Source organism: Pongo pygmaeus, chromosome 12, assembly GCF_028885625.2.
Source record: "Pongo pygmaeus isolate AG05252 chromosome 12, NHGRI_mPonPyg2-v2.0_pri, whole genome shotgun sequence".
In the NCBI taxonomy this organism is placed as follows: Eukaryota; Metazoa; Chordata; class Mammalia; order Primates; family Hominidae; genus Pongo; species Pongo pygmaeus.
This window is the reverse complement of record NC_072385.2, coordinates 44,259,757-44,281,444: the sequence shown is the minus strand read 5'-3', so window position 1 is coordinate 44,281,444 and position 21,688 is coordinate 44,259,757. Positions and strand designations below refer to the sequence as shown.

Below are 21,688 nucleotides of genomic sequence, written 5' to 3'. Positions count from 1 at the left end.
CGTTTTCTTTGCCAAAGAGCGTTGTGTTGTGTGCAGATATGTGATGTACGAATTCATTCTGTGATGGGTGCTCCAGTAGAGGCTGTTGTGGACAATGCTGCCCCACATCTTTTTTGCAGAGAGATTTGCTCTCATGTTATCCAGGGAGAGTGAGGCTGAAGGAAGAAAAGAACTCTCAGAGAAGAGGCAGCCAGACCCCAGCCTCTGGGGTGAGAAAGACACATTGGTCTTTCAATTTCCTCAGCACTCTATAACCAAAGCCTGTCAAGGCCAAGGACATAGTCAACAATATAGGCATTTTCGAGATTTTATTGTAAAACAGAGCTGAAGTCACAGGAAGTAGGGAACTTTGCACCCAACATATACAGCATTCATTTGCTGAGTACCTGCCAAGAGCGAGGCTAGGTGCTCAGCCCTGCAGGGACTTGAGACATATACGAGTCATGTTTCCTGCTCTGCAGAGCTCCCAGCCTGGTGGGGGAGATAGGCAGAGGCACAGCCATCTTTCATACAACTCTCCAAGTGCCAGAAGCTCTACAATGTCAAGGAGCAATTCATTCCTTCAGCAGAGGAGGAAAGAACCCCCAGGAGCCACATTTGCTCAGAGCCTTGGGAGCTGAGAAACTTCTGATAGGAGGTAAAGTACTGCAGGCAGCTGTAAAAAATCTGGAGTGGAGATGGAGCTTGGAGCCTGGGCAGCCGTGCCTGGACAGAGGAGTCCAGATTATGGAAGTGTTTTATAAGGGAAAAAAAAAATTATGGGGCCAACATAGTACCATAACTTTTAATTTTTACAAGTTGGGACATCACAAAAAAGAAGAAAAAAAAGGGAAAAGCTACCATTTACTTTCACCATCATTTCACAAATGCAGGAATATTTTAAGACCCCAGCCTCTCCCAGAAAGAACATAATCTCCAAATGAAGGGCTCTCCTTCACGGGGACCAAAAAAAAAAAATCATGAAATCCTTAATTTTCATTTTCCACAAACCCTTAAAAACCTTCCTCATGGACTGGCCTTTTTTTTGTAAAACAGGGTGTGGGAGCCCCTTGGTTGGGGGTCATCAAGTGGCCTGATGGATCTGGGACATGAGAACGTGGAATGAGGGAGGAGAAGGCAGTGGGGAGAGGAGAGCAGGTTGGGCAGTTGGTCGGGGTTTGATCCTGAATGCAGAGGCGACACGGAAGAGCTTTGTGCAGGGGCTGCTGTGCTCTGATTCACACATTAGAAAGACCATTCTGGAGGCAGCATGGAGGCTGGTCAGTTGAAGAGGAGGCAGAGTCCTGTGACCAGGTTCTTGTGACGCCTTCTGAGGGTCCACCTCTCAATGGCTGGTCCTCAGTGCCCCCATAGCCGGGAGCCCTGGGGCAGAGGGACTGGTAGTCCCTGAAGTCCTTGCCATGCCAGAATGGGAACAGGCAGGCCTGGGCAGTACTACTCATCCTCCTGGAAGTAGAATTTGGTGACCACGACGCCTTCGTCAGGCATATTGGTGAGGCTGACGGGCTGGTCAGCTTCCATCGCTGTGCAGAGGAACCAGCCAGGGCAGGCGGCAGACTCGAAACTGGTGGTGGGGCCGCTGTCTGAGCGGATGAAGGTGAAGCGCTTGTCCTGCTTTCTGTTCTCACTCAGGTCAGTGATGTTAACTGCCTGGAAATCAAAAGACAGGCAGGTGAGAACTGAGGCCTAGGAAGTCCTGTGCTGCTCCCTCTCCACTCCACACCATGACATGGCCCTCTGGACAGCCCAGAGTTAGTACAGGGGAAATGCCATACCCTAAAAGCCCCCAGGTGCTCCTGTCTGCCACTCTGTGGGGCTCTGGGACTTAGGTTTATTTATTTATTAATTAATTTTCCCGAGACGGAGTCTTGCTCTGTCACCTAGGCTGGAGTGCAGTGGCACGATCTCAGCTCACTGCAACCTCCACCTCCTGGATTCAAGCGATTCTCCTGCCTCAGCCTCCTGAGTAGCTGGGATTACAGGCATGCACCACCACACCTGTCTAATGCTTTGTATTTTTAATAGAGACAGGGTTTCACCATGTTGGCCAGGCTGGTCTCAAACTCCTGACCTCGTGATCTGCCCACCTTGGCCTCTCAAAGTGCTGGGATTACAGGCGTGAGCCACCACGCCTGGACTGGCCCAGGTTTCTTAGGACAGCAAAGACACAAAGAGGCTGTCCCACTGTCATACCTTGACTTTGGGAAATCTGGCCACTCTGGCCTCAGACCAGTAAGTCTGGTAAATACACGGCACCATCAGCAGAAGCCAAGGCCTGTAGAGCTGGTGTTCTGTCAGGGTTTGAGCTCTGAGAAGATGGGGTGGTGGTGTGTTCCATGCAATGTCCTAGCCATCCCCACTCCTCACAGAACAGGCAATCACCCTCCAGAACAGTGTCCGTGGTGAGGGATGTGACAGTGCCACAGTATGGCCACTCACATTGAGGTTAAGGTTGCATCCAGCAAGCCCCTGAGACAAAGCCATGTTTTCCCAGGGCTGGGAAACCCATTAACATTACATGAGATAAAGGAGCACAGGGCTCTGGGTGGGGCACCAACTAGTCAATGTGAGTCAATAAGGATTGGAAGAGAAAGGTCCCGAGGATGGGCTTTGCTAGAAGACAGCAGGTCTGAGTGGGTAGGGGGCCCTTGAGCAAGGGAGTAGCACACAGAGATTCAGGTCCTGTGGTAGATGGTTACAGTGGTGTGAACACATGTCTCCTGGTGTTCACACTCTTATGCAGTCTCCTCTCACAAGGGGCTAGACTTAGTCACATTACTGGCTTTGGCCAATAGGATGATGCAAGCAGAAGTTATAATAAGTGCCTGCACGTTGAGGCTCTTTTTGGAATAATCCCTTTTGGAAGTCAGCCGCCATGCTGTAAGGAAGCTCAAGCTAACTCTTAAACACTGAGAGATCACATGGAAAGAGAGCCTGGAGGATGAGGGACCACCTTGGATGCCCAGCACAAGCCAGGCACTCTGCTGAATGCAGCTGCCAAAGTGACTACAGCATGTTCCACCACATGGAACAGAATCCTAGTCAACTAATCCTAGTCAACCCATAGAATCATAAGAAAAAATTTTGGTTGTTTCAAGCCACTGGGTTTTGGGGTGATTTGAGATCCAAAGCATGTTTTTACCTCCAGCTGGAGTCTGGTCTCATCACCAGACTTGACACAGGACAGGCACATCTTCCCTCCATGGATTCCCAAGAACAGAGCATGAGGCTCAATGGGTACCACATCTATCTTTTCTGGAGAAGAGCAGAGGGGAGGGTCAGGTTAACAGAAGAGGAGGCAGCAATAATGAAGAGACACTGGATATTTTTCTATCTCCCCTGGTCCCCACAAAACTAAAATCCCAAGGTCAGAAGGGCAGAGAGGTCTCATCTTCCTGGTCTGCATCTAAACAGAAGATTAAACCAAGCACACTATCCAGTTACTCCTAGAGGCCTGAGTCTCCCGGATGTTGTTCCATGTGATTTCCATCTTTCCTTCACTTTCCCCGGGATATCTGTGCTCCAGGTCAACAGGAGTGTTGCTGAGGGGCAGGGAAAATGAACAAGGCCATGAGTGGGGCTCCACAGGAGCCTAGGAGTCTCTGAACCTCCTCTTTCCCTAAGGGGCCTCCATGCTCTCATGTAGCAACAAAAATCTCAGCTTCCTCATGCTTCAGTGTGTTCATTAGGAGAACTACCAGGACAGGAAAGGTAGGTCTCATCCACTTTCAGAGCGAGGCACAGGAGACAGAACCAGGGAATAGGGAAGGTGGGAAGGTGGAGGTAATACCGTCCTACAACAACAAACAGGGGAGTGAAAACATGCTAGAAGGCTAGAGCTAAAAGAATCGCACATCCTGTTGTCCAACTGACATAATCCCACTGAAGAGAAAGCTGAGGAACAGAGTGGGTGAAGCTTCTTCAAGGTCATCCAGCTTGTTTAATGCATGGACCAGAATATGGCTGAGTATGGTGTCCAGGAATAAGAGACATAGCCCAGCCTTATACATAGTGGATTAATTTGGGATTGAGTTAGGGTTTGAACAACATAGGAACATGGAGGCTTAATAGGCACTTGAGGAAGGGAACGGTCAACCTTGCCTTCTGGTATTTGCCCTTCCCATCTGTGGCCCTGGGACCACTGTGCATATAGGCACTGACCCCTGACCTAGACTCTACCTCTCCACGCCCTCTTCAGGCTGCCCTTATATGTGACCTTTCATAGCCAGGCCCTCCCAGCTTCAAACTTGAATACAAAGACCCAACAAGGATTAGGACATTGCACCTAGGGTTTGTGCAGACAGGCCATGCTGCCGCAGACAGAGGGGCAAAGTGACCCGATGCCCACACACATTGGCTTTCCTGGCAACCACTCACCTTCTAAATTGACATTTGGTCCTTGCAAGTATCCAGCAACTAGTTGGTTGTTCCTCAGGTAGAAGGTCTTCTGGTTAACATCCCAGATTCTGAAAAGGAAAAGGACTCAGCTGTAGTGCACAGCCACCATGTGCCCAGCCTTGTGCTTGGCACCTTCCTGTGTCCCCCAGAACTTGTCAAACTTGCATCCAGCTGTTCCGGGGGTATAGTATTTTAGTATACCCATGGCATGCATGGATGAGAAGACTGAGGTTGACACTGGTTAAGAGGCAGGCCCAGCCCTCAAAGCTGGTGAGCAGTGAGCCCACATTTGACTCCCCTCCTTACTTGCTTGCCATCTGAGATTCCCAGGGAAGGCACTTCTGTTTCAGCGAAGCATGCTGTAGAGCAGCAACATCCAAAAGAACTTTCTGGGATGCAAAAATGTTCTATAGCTGCACTGCCCAATAGGGTGGCCACTAACCACGTGTGGCTATTAAGCTCTTGAAATGTGGATAGTGTGACCAAGGGTTTGGATTTTAAATTTTCTTCTATTTTCATTCATTTAAGTATAAATTTAAATAGCCACCTGAGACTAGTGGCTACCACAGCACCTAGTTAGAAGTTTCAAGAGACGGAACACCTTGCAGCTAACTCGCTCTGAGCCTTAGACCAGGAGGGTCTGTCCCTAGAGCCTTTCCTCCATTAGCTGGTGACCTGCTCAGAGTCCTGCAGGAGCAGCTGCCCTTGGGAACAAGCCAGCTTCCTCTCTACCTCAGCCAGTGACCTGATTCTGGGTCCCAATTCTTTCTTCTTGGTAAAGGGCCTCTCTGGTTGAGAGCAGGACTCAAAGCTGTGAGATGTAATAAACAGAGCCCCAGCCAGCATGACCTGGGACCTGTGCCTCACCTCCTCACCTGTGAAGTGTGGCTAACTGTACCCACCTCATCAGGTGGCTCTGAGGAGCCCACACGCTCGACGAGGGGTGGCCAGGCAAACCAAAGTGCTTTGCATGTGGCAGCATTGGCCTGTTTGTGATTATCCTAGTTTCTAGATTTAGCCTCAGTCTGGAGGGATAAACCTCACCTGCTGGGGCCTCCAGGAGGATCTCCTGGAGCTTCTAGCTGATCAGAGCAGGGAGAGGCAACCTGGGGAAGCAGACAGTCCCCATATCTGGACGGGAGAGACTTGTCACTCATACACCCACAGAGCCCGACTTGCAGCCTCGGCCCAGACAAACATAAAGGTCAGAGTGGGGCAGAAGTCACCCCAACATGATTTCACTGCTGGAATGTTACAAGGCAGAGGGCATGCACAAGCAGTCCTGTCATTTCTATCAGCATCACATCTTTACAATAGTGATGGTCTCACAAAGCCCTGATTCCATTTTCAAATCACAGTGGTTTTCAGGCTCCTTACAATGCACAGAATACTGTTATGCCATTATCTGTGCATTTAATTTTCACAACAACCCTGTAAGGCACACAAGGAGTTATTGTGAATCTCATGTCACAGATGTCACAGATGGGGAAACCAATGTCCCTGGAGAGCGGGACCCTCCGACGTGTCAGCACAGACAGGCATTGCTCATATCAGTCTGGGCCTTTGGGCTGTGCCCCTGGTGCCCCTCTCTGCTTCTCTGTCAGCACATTCAGCTAGGCCTGAATCGCAGTCTCACTCCTTGGCATGCATCTATTACTCACTGGGTTCCTGAGTCTCTGGGAAAGTAAGACAGCCCTCCGGTCGTACTATCCACATCTGGGATATTTTGAAATACAAGTTCTGAAGCCCATGCATGTAACAGCCTCTTTCTTGAATAATGGACATCCTCTCCAGCCCAAACCCAGTTCTCAGGCCCTCTGAGGCCTGGCAGCTCCTGGCAGCTGTGATATGTTGCCAATCACCAGCTGATCCACCCTCACCTTCTCCTCCTTGGGGTAGCCTTACCTGAAGGCTTGCATCTTGCTGGATTTTCTCCCAGAAGGTCGGCAGACCGTCTCTGAATGGAAAAGGAAGAGGAGGAGAGCGATTAGGTGACTGCAGAGGCCTCTGCAGATTTCCATTCTGTGACTGCAACAAGGCAGTGGACTGCCATTGCGGGCCCAGAGTTGCGGTTTATAAAGAAATAGTCACTCACCCAAGCTAGGCACCTGCCACCCTGCCCCACTCTGAGAAGCGGAAATACCCTCCTCGCATTTCCAAAAAGAGAAACCCTTGCTGTTGTCACTTTCAACCCCGCTAAGTGTCGCAATGGAGTGTTGTAACTCATTCCCTCCCCTTTTTCTCCTGTGCAATTTCCCCAAAATTGAGATTTCTATTTCCCCTTCATTGAGTTCTTAGGAAGAAGAGCACAATGGAAATCAAACTCCCTACTGTGCCTGACAGGTACCCGGAGTCTGTTTGTTGACTTTTTAAAAAACAGATTTGAGCAGAAAGGCCATTTTTTCATAATAAAATGATAGGGCTCCCTGCACATGGGACAGTCTCATGTCACTTTGTGTTCTTTGAAGGATGGATAGCCTTGGACTCCGGACCATAGATTGGCAAACATTCTGTAAAGGACGAGATGGTAAATATTTTAGGTTTTGTGCGCCACGATTACTCAGTTCAGCTGTCTGTTTCACTAAAGGACATTGGCAATCCATAAATCAATAAGCCTAGCTGTGTTCCACTACAACTTTATTTGCAAAACCAGGGGATGGACCGGATTTGGCCTGAATCTGCTGACCCCTGATGTAAAGTGAGTTCTTCTGAGAGGTGCTTTGAAATCAACTCTTTTCCCACTACCTTACGTCTTTAAAGTTATGGTCTCAGGACGATGACATAAACTCAGCATTTGGACAGGAATAGGTCTAAATTCAACCTCTGCCACACTTGCCATGTGCCACCCGTGTGACCTCGAACAAATCATTTCATTAGTTGAGCCTCTCTCTCTTCACTCTCAGAATGAGGGTGATCATGTCTTCTTCACAGATAGATGGAAGGAAAGAAGGGAAAGAGGGAGGGAGGGAGGAAGCAGGTGTAGGGAGGAAGAGGAGAACTTCTGGCCCATAACGGGCTCTGATACACATTAACTTCCTTCCTTACAATATTCTAGACCTGGGACCTGGAACGTTAGGAAAAAGGTAAGCATGCTCCTATTTTATGGGTAGGAAAAAGTTGAAGAGAATTTCTGCATGATCTACAGGATGGACAGTGCTGGTGCAGAAGCATAGGTTGCAGTGTTTTAGAGCTGGATGGGAGCTTGGAAATCATCCTATCCCAACCTGGCATTGTTTTCAAGAAGACTCAGAAAGATTTAGACAAAAAAGGGATCTGTCCAAGGTCACACAGCTTGCTGATGGCAAAGGTGTGCAGAGAAATCCAGGTCTTCTGACCTCCAGCCCCGGGCTTTATTAACAAATGCTTCAGAAACTTTAAACCCTAATATTCATCACACTCTGGGAAGAGGCAAATAAGTAGGCAGGTTAATATACATCACCCCATTCAGCTAGTCCTCACAAAAACAAACAAATAAACAAAATGTCTCCTTGGCCATCAAAGGAAGATACTATTTCTCAAATGTGTTTCAAAAAGGATGGATGGACTGGGCACGGTGGCTCACACCTGTAATCCCAGCACTTTGGGAGGCTGAGGTGGGTGGATCACCTGAGGTCAGGAGTTCAAGACCAACCTGGCCAACATGGTGAAACTCCATCTCTACTAAAAATGCAAAAATTAGCAGGGCGTGGTGGCGTGTGCCTGTAATCCCAGCTACTCGGGAGGCTGAGGCAGGAGAATCACTTGAACCCAGGAGATGGAGGTTGCAGTGAGCCAAGATCACGCCACTGCACTCCAGCCTAAGCAAAAGAGTAAGACTCCATCTCCAAAACAAAAACAAACAAAAAAGTATGAGTGACTCACTCAAGGTGACGCAGCTTGTGAGGGCAGCACAGGAATACAGACAAAATGTCAAAATATTTACTACTATAGCAGTTGATCTTGATGAGTCTATTTTCAACTAACAAATCAGAATCTTTCTCTCAACCAACACATCTTCCAACCAACAAATCAGAATCAAACACTTTGTGTCCAAAGAGTTAATCCTTCAAAGGAGGAAGACTATGAATGAATTTCCCAAAGGTTTAAAGAATGTATCCTTCAGAGGAAATAGAACATTTCTGCAAAATTGTGTCACCTCACTGGGTGATGGATTTTTCAGGCAAAATGGCATGTCTGTATTCCTGTACTGTCCTCATAAACAGTGTGACCTTGAGTGAGTCACCCATCCTTTTTGAAACACGTTCAAGAAATAGTGTCTTCCTGTGAGGGCCAAAGAAGAATTTTGTTTATTCATTTGTTTGTTTTTGTGAGGACTAGCTGAAGGAGATGATGTATATGAACCTGTCTACTTATTTGCCACTTCCAGAGTGTGTTGAATATTAGGGTTTAAAATTTCTGAAGTATTTGTTAATAATCAACTGTATCACTTTATTATCACACCCTCTGAAAGAGAAGGCAGCTAGCACCTGACTACGATAGGTTCTCTCCCATTTGTCTTTCTTCAGCCCTCTGGAATTGGAAAACCATAATTCTCTCAAAAATGTCCTTACAGATTGCAGAAGAGAAGTTGCTTGCCAAAGTAGGGTGGAGAGTTCCATCCTGGCCACTGCCCTCAGACAGCGTTTCAAGTAAAAAGCCCCACCCACACTGTGGCTCCTGGGTAAATGTTTCTCTGACCCCAGTCTGAATTCAGAGAGTATTCTCCTGGAGAAAAGATGCTCGGGGCTCCTGGAACCTCCCTGCTCTGTGTCATTTCCCCGCTGTGTCCTGAGAAGTGGCCCAGCCTGTCCTTTGTCGACATGCACAGGGTGAGGGTGGGGGTGGTCCCTGGGGCAGGAGTTATGGAGTCTAGGTCTGAATCCCCCTGTGTCATTTCCAAGCTGGGCCACCCCACACAATGTGCAGAGCCTGTCTTGGTCTCAGTTTCATTATCTGATAGAGCTAATAACAGAAGCCACATCATCAGTTACTATAAGGATTGAATGAAATGCTGCACGTGATGAATCATGCCCTGACCCTGGCACTTGGGAAATACTCACACCATGGCTTTTGTGTATGCTTCTTTACCCCAGGTAAAGTGGGAGAGATCAGGCACAATGAATGCCCCAGCCCCTTGCTCGTGCCCTGCACTCCCAGCCTTCCTGCTCTGTATCCTGACCCACCCTCCTTTCTCAGTCCAGTCTCAAGCCTGCTCTGACTCCAAAGGAGGGGGCTGTCAATCGCTGTGGCTTAGGGAGAGGAAGAAAGGGGACAAAGGAAGCTCTCTCCCTCTTCCTCACGCTTCTGGCCACAAGTCCACTCTTGGTTTCATCTTATCTCACCCAAACAGTTGGCGTCCTTATGATTTCTCCCCACAGGAAATCTCTGACTAATCTTATTCTCGGTTCTGGGTCCTCAGCACCCCCCCAGTTCTGCTTCCTGGATGAAGCTTTAAGACCACAGCACATAAAGGACTATGCCTTCCCAATCAGCACCCATGGCTTTCATCGGAGGTCCTGGTCATCAAATTGTATCTAGTGCCTTCCATGTGCTGAGCCCTGTGCTACCAGACACTAGAGACAACAGGAGTGTCTAAGCCCCATGTAAAGGGGTTTTCATGAAGCAGAGAGATAGGGAAACCAGGCTGTCCATGTCTTAGGAGGGACACTGCACTGCTGTAAGGAGACACATCTTGTGTTGAAGCCTGTAAAGCGTTTAGCACAGCTGTCCACATGGGAAGTGTTCAATAGATGTTGGCTATTTCTCAACATCGGTTAATTGCATCTTTCAGTTCTAGGATTTCCATTTGGTTCCTTTTTTGTATAGTTGTTAGTTCTCTGCCAAAAATTCCAATCTTGTGTTTTAAATCTTTGAGTATATTCTCCATAGTTCTTTCAAGGGCTGCCCCTGATTCAAATCCTTGATTTAATCCCTGCTGGATCTGCATTTATTGCCTATTTCTCCCTAATACACAGGTCATCTTGCATGTGCCTAATTCCTTTTTATTGACTGCTGAACACTATATATTAAGCACTGTAGAGGTCATTCAAGGCTCTGGATGATTGTTATTTGTACCCTGAGATGGTTCACTTTTGCTCTCGCTGCACAGGTAGGCCAGGAGCCTTTCAAAAGCAGGTAACCTCTACCCTAGCAGGACTTGAGATCATTCAGAGGAGGGCTTCAGTACCTGTGAAGGCTGACCCAGATTTCCAAATTGGGTGGGGATTATCAGGGACCCTCCTTGTAGGCAGGATTTAAGGTACAAACTTTATCTCCCCCACCAAGTTCCATGAATGCTCAAAAGCTTAGCTGAAGTTTTTGAAACCAGCACATGTCCCCAGGAGTAAAGGGCACCAGTGCTGGGCTCCACCTCACTGGGCTCAGGCAGTTCCTTACAGCCTTGGCCATTCTCTGATGCCTCCAAAGAGATCTTTTGGAAATATGTTTTTTCTAGCTTTTCTAGTTATTCTCAGCAGAAGAGTTGGTCATAAACAACCTAGGCCAGAGTTATCTGATGTAACCTACTTTTTTTTTTTTTTTTTTTTTGAGTTGGAGTTTTGCTCTTGTTGCCCAGGCTGGAGTGCAACGGAGCAGTCTAGGCTCACCGCAACCTCTGCTTCCTGGGTTCAAGCGATTCTCCTGCCTCAACCTCCTGAGTAGCTGGGATTACAGGCATGTGCCACCACCCCCCACTAATTTTGTATTTTTAGTAGAGACAGGGTTTCACCATGTTAGTCAGCCTGGTCTCGATCTCCCGACTTCAGGTGATCCACCCATCTTGGCCTCCCAAAGTGCTGGGATTACAGGTGTGAGCCACTGTGCCCAGCCCATAATCTACTTTTTAAAAGTCTTATTATTCAGGATGGCTGGAGTTTGAGAGGCATTTAGAGGTAGGGGTAGGAAAAGTGATTTGAAAAGTTGGGTGAGGTCCAGAGGAGGAATGGCCTTTAAAGAATGGTCTTTAAAGCCACCCCGATGAGCTGGAAACTTATCTTTTAAAAAACTGAATAAGAGGGTAATGTTGTCAGATGTGTTTTATAAAGATCATGTTGGAGACAGTGGACAGATGGATTAAACTTGGATGGGGTCATTGACTCTGAAGGCAGGGCAGTGGTGTGCTGGTAAATGTTTAACAATTGAATCTCCAATAAAAGTTTCCATTTGCCAATTTCCATGACATAATACTCCCACCACGGATAATTTCAAGCTACTGACATGATATCACTGAATGGGGAGCTGGGGAGACATATACATCATTGGATCCCGCTGGCTGCCGCACCCCAGAGAGGCAGGGAGATTCAGTCCTTCTAAAGGGAAATTGTCTCCACATTTCTCAGCTCCAACCTCCCTCCTCCTCAGCCCAAATGGCTCACCCCACAAGTTTCATCCCCCTTGCAGAAAACAATCCTTACTGACAAATCTACTTTGTCGGGAAGCTTTAACAAATTTCAGTACAAACATTTTCATCTGGGCCTCCTGGAACTGCATTTGTGTCACGCAAGCACTATTTGTGAAATGTTGGCATCCAGCTTGGGTGGACAGATGTGCACCCTGCCTTGTAATGGCTTCATCTCACATTTAGTGGCTTCAGCCAACACTTGAATCCTGAGTGTCACAGGACACAACACACAATATGGGCAATATTGTTTTCCAAACTTTGTAAGTTTTTGCTAAGATAATGCTACAAAGACTCCAGTTGCTTTTTCCCAGTCATAGGTAAATATTTTAGTACAAAGAAGAGAAAGAAACACAAGAAATACAAACCCCCAGGGTATAATCTGATGTCTTCTTTTTGTTAGTCCCCACTGACCCAGTTCTGCCAAGTAGCCAAGTTAATTTTAACCAAATCCATCAACTTATTAGAAGCTCCCTAAGGCAGCAGGACAGGTTTGGAGACATCTGTACCCTTGAGTACCTGTACCCACCAAGCTGCAGCCCCCAGGCTTGCTGCTATCAGAGTGACCACCTCTGCTCTCCTGGATGATGAAGGGGATCAGGACATGGTGTGTAATCCAACTGTTATCTACAAGAAGCTACTCTCCTCTCAGATATAGATGGTTAACTTACTGTGAATGCTTTCTGAGGTTCAGAGCCTTCCAAGATGATTTTTACCCCAGCAGTTTATGGGTTAGCTATGGATCTGCACTGAAAGTCATTACTTATGCAGTTATCTTGTGTTTTCAGAGGTACATGTTTGCTCTTGCCTTCTTGGCTTTGATGATTAGTTTTATAATCCCCCTGCAGGCAGGAGGAAATGGAGAAGAACAGACACCATGGGGAAGGGGACAACTGTGTTGCTTACCTGTTGTAGTTTAGGCTCTGTGTTACACTTTCACACAGATCTCCTTTTGTCCACATAACAGCTGTGCAAAGTGGACAGACATATTGACACCCACTTTCAAAATGAGTATAAATTCATAATGACTTTATAGAAGAACTCAAGGTTCAGGCTACTCTGTCTATAGAGTGGCCATTCTTTTATTTCTTTACTTTCTTAATAAACTTGCTTTCACTTTGAAAAGAAAGAAGAAGAAGAAGAAGAAGAAGAAGAAGAAGAAGAAGAAGAAGAAGAAGAAGAAGAAGAAGACGAAGAAGAAGAAGAAGAAGAAGAAGAAGACGAAGAAGAAGAAGAAGAAGAAGAAGAAGAAGAAGAAGAAGAAGAAGGAAGAAGAAGAAGAAGAAGAAGAAGAAGAAGAAGAAGAAGAAGAAGAAGAAGAAGAAGAAGAAGAAGAAGAAGAAGAAGAAGAAGAAGAAGAAGGAAGAAGAAGAAGAAGAAGAAGAAGAAGAAGAAGAGGAAGAGGAAGAGGAAGAGGAAGAGGAAGAGGAAGAGGAAGGAGAAGGAGAAGGAGAAGGAGAAGGAGAAGGAGAAGGAGAAGGAGAAGGAGAAGGAGAAGGAGAAGGAGAAGGAGAAGAAGAAGAAGAAGAAGAAGAAGAAGAAGAAGAAGAAGAAGAAGAAGAAGAAGAAGAAGAAGAAAGAAGAAGAACTCAAGGCTTAGAAAGATTAACTCACTTGCTCCAGATCCTGGCCAGGACTGAAACCCAGTTTTGTTATTTCTTCCCACACTACAGTCCTCCTAAAGAGGCCACTGACTTTTTTCTCTCTGCTTCATTGCATAGTTAACAGAAGCAAGAATTATATTTGTTCTTATGGTGTTTCTTTTGGGCTGAACTCCTATCTCATAGAGTAACTATTTAGTTCATAATTGCTTGAAAATTTGGGGAGGACTTTGGTAATAAGGAAAGAAATTGATTCTAAAACCTTACACAGGTTACAGGGAAAGCTCTTTACCTGGTTATGGACTAGAGTGACCAATTACCTTGGTTTGTCCAGGACTTTCTTGACTTTATTACTGAAAGTTCTACACTTTGGCAAACCCCTCAGTCCCTGAAAAACTCAGACAATTGGGTTATTCTAAATTATGAACCCTTAAAGGGCACTGGTACCTCTGGTGGCTGCTGCTGCAAATTGCAGGCACAATTAATGACTGTAGTTGTACTCTGCCAGTGTAGTCTGTTTTTATTAGCAGAGATGTGATCCATTTTATTAGACAACAGATAGACAGATAGATACATGCATACATACATAATACATACATAGAGCAATCACACAGGAGTATTCAAAAACCTTAGTGAGTCTGCCGCTCAGGAAAATAAACCATTGCAGATATATTAGTAATCAATCATTTTCATTCTGATTAATTTTTAATTAAACCATTCATCTTTAATTTCCTTAAACTACATAATCAAGATGTTGTTCATATCTAGTAGCCTAAAATTGTTTTCAAACTTGGATCCTAAAAAGGATTTACCCTTTTAGTCAGCATTGTCTTCACCTTCTCCTCCTCCACCTCCTTCTTCATACAAGTCAGCTGCAAGGGAAGTGGTGGGACCCCATTGTGTAGAAAGAAAGCAGAGGTCCAGAGAAATGAATGACTAGCCCAAGGTAACACAAAGTGTATGCACATGGTTCCATCTCCATCGTTTACCCTCTGTTCTCACCCTTCCAGTTTCCAGTCAGAGTATGTATCCCCTCAACTTTTCTCTTCTTGGCACCCTGTTCTGTGCTGGGAAAACATTGATACCTCCCATACTCCTGGCCTTAGATGGAGAATGTGGTTCCTCTACCCAGGGAACATGGTGTCTTCACTAAGCTTATTGCACTTGTTTCCCGAATTCAATCCAATTCAAGTTCACACACATTTATGTAGCACCTATTGCGTGTCAGTTCAAAATATTTTGGGATGAACCAGTTTTAAGCACAGAGATTTATTTCTTCACAATGTATCACTATCTGGTTCTAAGAGTGGTTCCAGCATCCTACTTTACACATTTGAAAAACACATAAAGACCATGGGCTAACATTGTAGCACAACCCACCAGGGACCATTGTACCCACTGGGGGACAGGGGAGGATCTGCTGTCCCCAGAATGACTGCTTGTGGTTGACAAAGCAATTCCCCTCTCCATGATTTCATTAAGTCTCTGTGCCCCCATAGCATAGTGTAGTGGTTTGAAGACAGACTGTCTGCAGTCAACCCACCTCCTCCTCTTATACTAGCTGTCTGGCCATGGGCGAATTATCTAATCTCTCTATATCCATTTCCTCTTCTGAAAATATGAGCAATAATAGTCCTTCCTCATAGGGTTATTGAGAGGTTTCAGTGGGATAAACCATGTAAAGAGCTCAGCACGGCGCCTAGCTTGTAATGTGTCCATGATCCATTAAGAGCTGACACTTCCACTGTGCTTACTACAAGCTAAGAGTTGTCCAGCTTCCTCTAGACCTCCTCTTAACACCCAGAAAGGAGAGTAAGGAAAGTAAGACCCAGAAAGGAGAATGGCCTACCCATTAGAGGCCTATTTTATTTTATTTTATTTATCTTTATATATATATATTTTTAGACAGAGTATCTCTCTCTGTTGCCCAGACTGGAGTGCAGTGGTGTGATCTCCATTCACTGCAACCTCTACGTCCCCGGTTCCAGCAATTCTCCTGCCTTAGCTACCCAAGTAGCTGAGATTGCAGTCATGCACCACCACACCCAGCTAATTTTTGTATTTTTAATAGAGACGAGGTTTCACCATGTTGGCCAGGCAGGTCTTGAACTCTTGACCTCAAGTGATCCACCCACCTTGGCCTCCCAAAATGCTGGGATTACAGGCGTGAGCCACCGCTCCCAGCCTCAGGGGCCAATTTTAAATTAGAAACTTAAAATTAGAGTCTACAGACCAATGATCCCGAGAGTTTTTTTCTTTCCCCCACACAAATCCTAACCAGAGGTTGCAAACTGGCAGCTTATAATTTAAATACTTTATCTGCTTGCTTTATTGTCTTATTTAATCAGAATGCTATACATAATGAAATCAGAATATCGGACTCTTCTGGAAAAGCTAGAAGTTCTGGCCACCTGAGCCTGCATTCTCTTGTGACAACTATCTGGTGGAACTGAGTAGTGCCAAGCCCTTAATTCTCCACAGTCCCCACCCTTCCTTATCAATCAACCCTCAGACCTTGTGGCTCAGTGCCACATTCTATTAGTATTTCTCATTGAGCTCACACTGTTCTTTCTCTCATTTAACAGAGCTATTTCACCAATTTCCCTATTCTATCAACAGTGGAAAATGACCCCCACACTCCGAGGACTCCATGACTTCTGTCACAGCAGTTACACCTCTCTTTTTACCTGCTGCCCCAGCAGGCACTAGGCTTGCAGCCCCTGCCTCAGAGTGCCCGCATGGTCTCCCATGGATGCCTCCCCATGCCCAGGTCCCCCAGACAGGCCTGGAGCTCCATGCGCTTGACATTTTCCTGGACACTTGCTCACCAGAGCCTGAAAGCATTTGGTAAACACCAATCGTAGACATTTTCCTCTCTCATTTCTCAGGTGGAAAAATAAGAATGGAAGGAGCTTACCTAAAGCCATGGGGAGGGCCTGATAGGACAGGAGGTCTTCCGAGGTCTTCCAGACTCTAACTCAACTGAGCTGCTGCCCATAAAGTAGCACCCAGGCAGTACCTGGGCCACAGCCCCTCCCAGGGTGGAGCTGCTCCTCCTTCCAGAGCACCTCAGAGAGTACAAGGAGGAGCCCAGCCTCCCCTCCCACACACTCACAAAGGGCTGGCCAGCACGAGGAGATGGGCCAGCTGATGGCTGACTTGACGCCAAGCAGGCCCAGTTTCCAAGAGGGTGACTCAGGCTAGCAGAAACCAAACTGGTTCTTATCTGCGTAAGATGGGAGGTCACATGCAGAGAACTGAGCTGGGCCTTCGTGCTTACCCCAACCCCGACTGCCGCCAGCTCATGCATGTGTGCACACATTCATTCAAAACATATGTGTTGGCTTAATCCTGTGTGCCGGGCACTCTTCCAGGCATTGGGAACAAGCCAGACAAGGTCCCCAATGCTCTAACAAAGGAAAACAGACAAGAAATGAATTAACAAATAAAATAACTTCATAGGGCATATTGCTATAGGGAAAATCCAAAGCAGGATATGCTTTCGAGGGACCTAGGAGTGGGTGGCTATTTTAGGGAAAGTGGCCAGGGAAGCCCTCTCTGAGAGGGTGACATAGGAGTGGAGACCTGAGCAATGTCAAGGAAGGGTAAGAATATTCCAGGCGGAGGGAACAGCAAGGGCAAAGGCCTTGTTTGAGCACTACATGGAAGCCATGTCTTAGGGAATAACAGGGTACATCCTGCTTCTTGTTACCCCCATGCCCTATACCTGGCCTCTGCCATGACATTGTCCACAAGGCCAGATACTCTCTCCCTGCTTTCTCTAGAAGCACCTGATGTTCTGAACACCCCTCCTCCTTTTTGCCATTGAGAACGAACCTGCTGTAGCTTCATGTCTCTGCATTCTGCCATCAGGGAGCAGACAACTCACAAATGCTTAAAGCCATGCAAGTCGATGGGGAGCAGTGGCAAGAGACTCCTGGGCAGGACGAAGTCCTGGGTCTAGTCCCTAGGTCTGCAGCCAACCAGTTGTGTGTGTGTGGGCACACCACTTCTGCCCTTCAGACCTCATTTTGACAGCTGCAAAATGGACCTGACGCTCGCTGCCCTATCTTAGACTTAGGGCTCATCGGAAGGATGAATGACATGCAGTATATAAAATGCTCTGTAAATCACATGCATTTACACAGGCCCTTGCTGCAGGTAATGCCTTCATCTACAGATGAAATAGAGAGGAAGGAGCAGACCAGCCTACTGGCTGCCACCAATCTTGCCACCTACAATCTGTCCCTCCTGACAGGGAAGAACACTCTCATTTGCAGAAGGGCTCATAATTCATAAACTTCTCAACAGGGATCTGGTAAGGGCCTTCAATTTCCTCTAACCCTGCAGACCTGGACTCATTCCCAGGGTCTCTTCATTCAACTCACAGGGCCTGAATGGGGCTGGGAGGTGCAGGGAGCTGGCCACAGGAAAGCCCCCCACCCCCCGCCCCGCCTGGGTGCTCCTGACCGCAGGGACTTCCCATGGGGCCTTCACTTCCTGTTCTCTTCCGCCTTGGCTCACCAAGATGATGTAATGCCAAGGTGTGTAAGGCTTGGCTGGAAATTTTCGAAGCAGCTTTTGTAGAGAAATTCCTGCTGACTAAAGAATCAGAAACTAGATTTGTAAACCTGGAAACTTTGTAAATGTCAACTTTGTAAACCTAGAAAGTTGGGCATTAGGGCAGCCTGGGAACCTGCCAGGATAGCTTGTTGTGTCATCATGGTGTTGTACTTTTCTGTTATGACAACAGGAGGAGGACACAGTAAGGTGGGCTCTGGTGGCCAGAGGTTCAAATCCCAGCCCCATGAACTATAGCTGTGGGATCCTGGGCCACATTTATAAAATGAAAGTAAGATAAGACTCTTGCCCACCTCACAAGGTGCTTGTGAGGACTGGGCTAACAACTGTAAAGTGCTTGGCATGTGGTCAGCATTATTTAAGTATTAGCGATTACTATCAGAGGAAATAGATTGGATTTCTTCCCTGGGGAGCTAGGGGCCTGGCTGGTCCAGGGTCAGTCATGAGAGAGAAAACTAGGCTTCCAGTCAGGGCCAGGGGACTACAAGTCTATCAGCACACAAGGCTGGGGGTTCCCAGGTGGTCCCAACACTGGGCACATCCAGGGTAAAGGGACAACTTATGGGCATCTGTAGCACCCCAGTGTCTAGTCCACCCCAGAACTCTCCTTTGCAAGCCTGCCTCCCTCTCCTCTAAGGCTATGAAGTTCTGATGGATCAGTGGCTTAGCCTAGGGTACTCAGTGCATCTGAGAAGCCTGGAGCCCAACATCCGAGAGATGGAGAACGCTGGGAGTAGTGGGAGAGCTGGCATTTGGAAACCGTGGAATTCTGAGTGACTGAGGACTCTTGATCATGGTGAAGGGGCTTCTGAAGAACCCTGAGGATCCACAACCCTAATGATGGTGACTGGCCACTTGCTCCAGCACTAACCTGCCAGCCTGAGGCATAGGAAAGAAGGAGGTAGGGGAAGGGTAGAAGGAAGGGAGGCATCAGGAATGGAGGAGCAAGATATGGAGGTTTAATGTTATTAGAACCCCTCCTTTGAATTGAGACAGTCACAGGCAAAGCCCTCTGGCAGGAGAGACCCCAAGGCTCCCAAAGGAAGTCCTACTATGGGAATGGAAACCTAGACCACACACAAGGAGGGGGGCCCTGGATTCCGTGAGAAGACTGAGAGCTTGGGTGAATCCCTTCATTCCAGCCAGGGGAGAGGTGCATCCTGCTTCCTGCTAGCTTAGACACACAAGGTCAGAGCAAGGGATCTGAGGTTTGAAAATACATGGGATCAGTTTTACAATTCTGATGACTGTAAACCCTTGAGTTGTTTGCCAACTTGTTTATCTACGACTGTAGTTGTTTACAGTAGTAGATAAGCCCTTAAGTTTTTGCAGAGTTCCTAAGAATCTGCTCAGCCTGTCTCCAGACTCAGCTTGTGAAACAACCCTCTTGTTCTCTGAACTCTTTTTGGTTCCTCAAATTCACCTCTTTCTCTCACCTCAGGACCTTAACACAGGCATGGAACACCCTTCCCTCCCCTGCTCCACTGACTAGTTACCTATCCTCACCCTTAAGACCTCAGCTCAGACTCTGCATTTATGTGATCCTCCGTGTAATATCTGTCTCCCAGAGCAGGTCACAGCAAGCACCATGTCTATTTTGTTTACTATTATATCTCCAGCTCATAGCCCAGGATTTGGCCCATAGAAAAATAAATGGGAAACCACTACTCATATTCTCATTCTCTCTCTCTCACACACACACACACACAAACACAGACACACACACACGCACACACAGACTCATACATCACCATAAATAAATGAGACACCCGATCATAACTTCGTAAGTGGTCACACATTGAAATTTCCAAGTCACATCAAATGTGGTCAAGATATATAGACTCTTCTTAACCTGTAATCCATTTTTCTGGGAGCTACCTCCATTGCCACCACCACAACTCACAGAGCCAGCTGATTATACATGTACCTGACCTTGTCCCCAGGCCATGGCTCACTGGACTTATGGTGGGCAGCTGCCTCAAACTAAGCCAGTACCAGGAATAAGAAACTGGGACTAGAGTTCACAGGGGCGAGGCATTGGGTAACTGCTCTCAAACTGAGGACTCCTAAATCCATAAGCCTTAGGGTAGTCACCTTCTGCAGGTGCACAGAGAAGTAGAGAAGACCATTCTGCTGAGAGAGAAGAACAAAGCAAACAGATAGAGGCAGGAATGATAACATTATGGCCTTCGATAGAGAGACAATTACTACTGCCTTAACTTCTTGTAATTTTCCTATTCCCAGTTACTGCCTCTCACAACGTCTGGCTGCACTTCCTGTCACTGTGTCACATCTCACAAATTCCCCATTACAGCCAAAACCAGCTCAAGCATGTCTGACTCCTGCAACCAAAACCTTACTTAAATAATTCCACAAGAGCCAACAAGCAACCCATAAGGGAACTGAGGAGTCAATACAAATGAACAGAGGGAACTAATCCAGTAAGGTACACATTGAAGAATCCTGGACTACATTGGCATGGTGCATCCATGGCCACAAAGCTCACAGACATGAGTCCATTGGTTCAGTAATGCATGTGTGAGGCTTTATCTGCCCAGCACCCAGCCTCATGTTGCTGAGCAGCTCCTCCTTTTCTCAGTCCAACCATTTTTAAACTACTTTATTGAGGTACGATTGACATATAAAAAGTTGTACATATTTAATATTTACATCTCAATTAGTTTGGGGATAAGTATACTCCCATGAAACCATCACCACCGTCAAGGCCATAAACATATCTATCACCTTCCGAAGTGTCCTCCTGCCCCTTAATTATTACCGCTATTATTATTATTATTGGTAAGAACATATAAGATATACCCTCTTAGCAATTTAAAGTATACAATACAGTATTGTTACTTATAGGTACTATGTGATATATTAATAGTAAACCTCCAGAACTTATTTATATTGTATAACTGAAACTTTATACCCTTTAACTATCACCTCTTCATTTCCACTTTTCTCCTGCTCCTGACAACCAGTATTCTACCCTCTTCTTTAAGCTTGACTATTTTAGATTCCACATATAAGCGAGCTCCTGCAGGAAATGTCTTTTTGTGTCTGTCTTATTTCACTCAGCATAATTCCCTCCAGGTCCATCCATGTTGTCTCAAATGTTAGGATTTCCTTCTTTTTAAGGTTGAATAATATTCCAGTGTATGTATATACCACAATTTCTTTATCCATTCATCCACCAGTTGACATTTAGGTTCTTTCCATATCTTGGCTATGTGAACAGTGTTGCAAACTCCAACTAGCTTACCCTATCCTCAGCTACAGTACATTGGGTACGTGACCCAATTCAGACCGATATGAGTCTTCCTGATATTATTCAAGCTGAAACTGAAGGAAGAGGTGCAGTTCCTCTTCCTCTCATGCTGCAAAACACAAGGTGTTAGAGCCATCAGTCAGCTAGATCAAGGTGTGGTTATGTCACTTGCAACAACAACCAACAACCATAACAAAAGAGTCCTTCCTGTGTGTTTGCCTCATGAATATTTACTCCCAACCACTGTGTGCCAGGTGCAATATTAGATTCTGAGGATACAATGGTCAACAAGGTAGGTGTGTATTTGTCTTCATAGGATTCACAGTCTTCACACCTCCAGAAAACTACATTACAGCATAATATATGCAACTATGAAGGAGGCACAGGGTTTTGTGGGAGCACAGAAGAGGAACACCCCACTCAGGCTTGGGAGTGGGGTCAGAGGAGGAAGATGGAGGAAGA

At 46.4% G+C, this 21,688-nt stretch overlaps 1 protein-coding gene across 4 annotated transcripts in view; it reads right to left on the bottom strand.

The window, feature by feature from the left end:
- Positions 1–291: 291 nt before the first annotated feature.
- Positions 292–21,688, bottom strand: part of IL1RN (interleukin 1 receptor antagonist) — a 54,190-nt gene continuing 32,793 nt past the window's right edge. The window contains exons 1-5 of one of the 4 annotated variants that reach the window (XM_054476374.2): positions 16,292–16,492; positions 6,304–6,355; positions 4,378–4,466; positions 3,143–3,255; positions 292–1,650 (exon numbers count right to left, since the gene is read on the bottom strand). In XM_054476374.2, the coding sequence (XP_054332349.1) occupies positions 1,435–1,650; positions 3,143–3,255; positions 4,378–4,466; positions 6,304–6,355; positions 16,292–16,301 (480 nt within the window). In that variant the 5' untranslated portion in view covers positions 16,302–16,492 and the 3' untranslated portion in view covers positions 292–1,434. Of the gene's footprint in view, positions 1,651–3,142; positions 3,256–4,377; positions 4,467–6,303; positions 6,460–6,493; positions 6,557–16,291; positions 16,493–21,688 lie in introns of those variants that run through there. The other 3 variants (XM_054476375.2, XM_063648565.1, XM_054476373.2) reach the window with 3 other exon arrangements.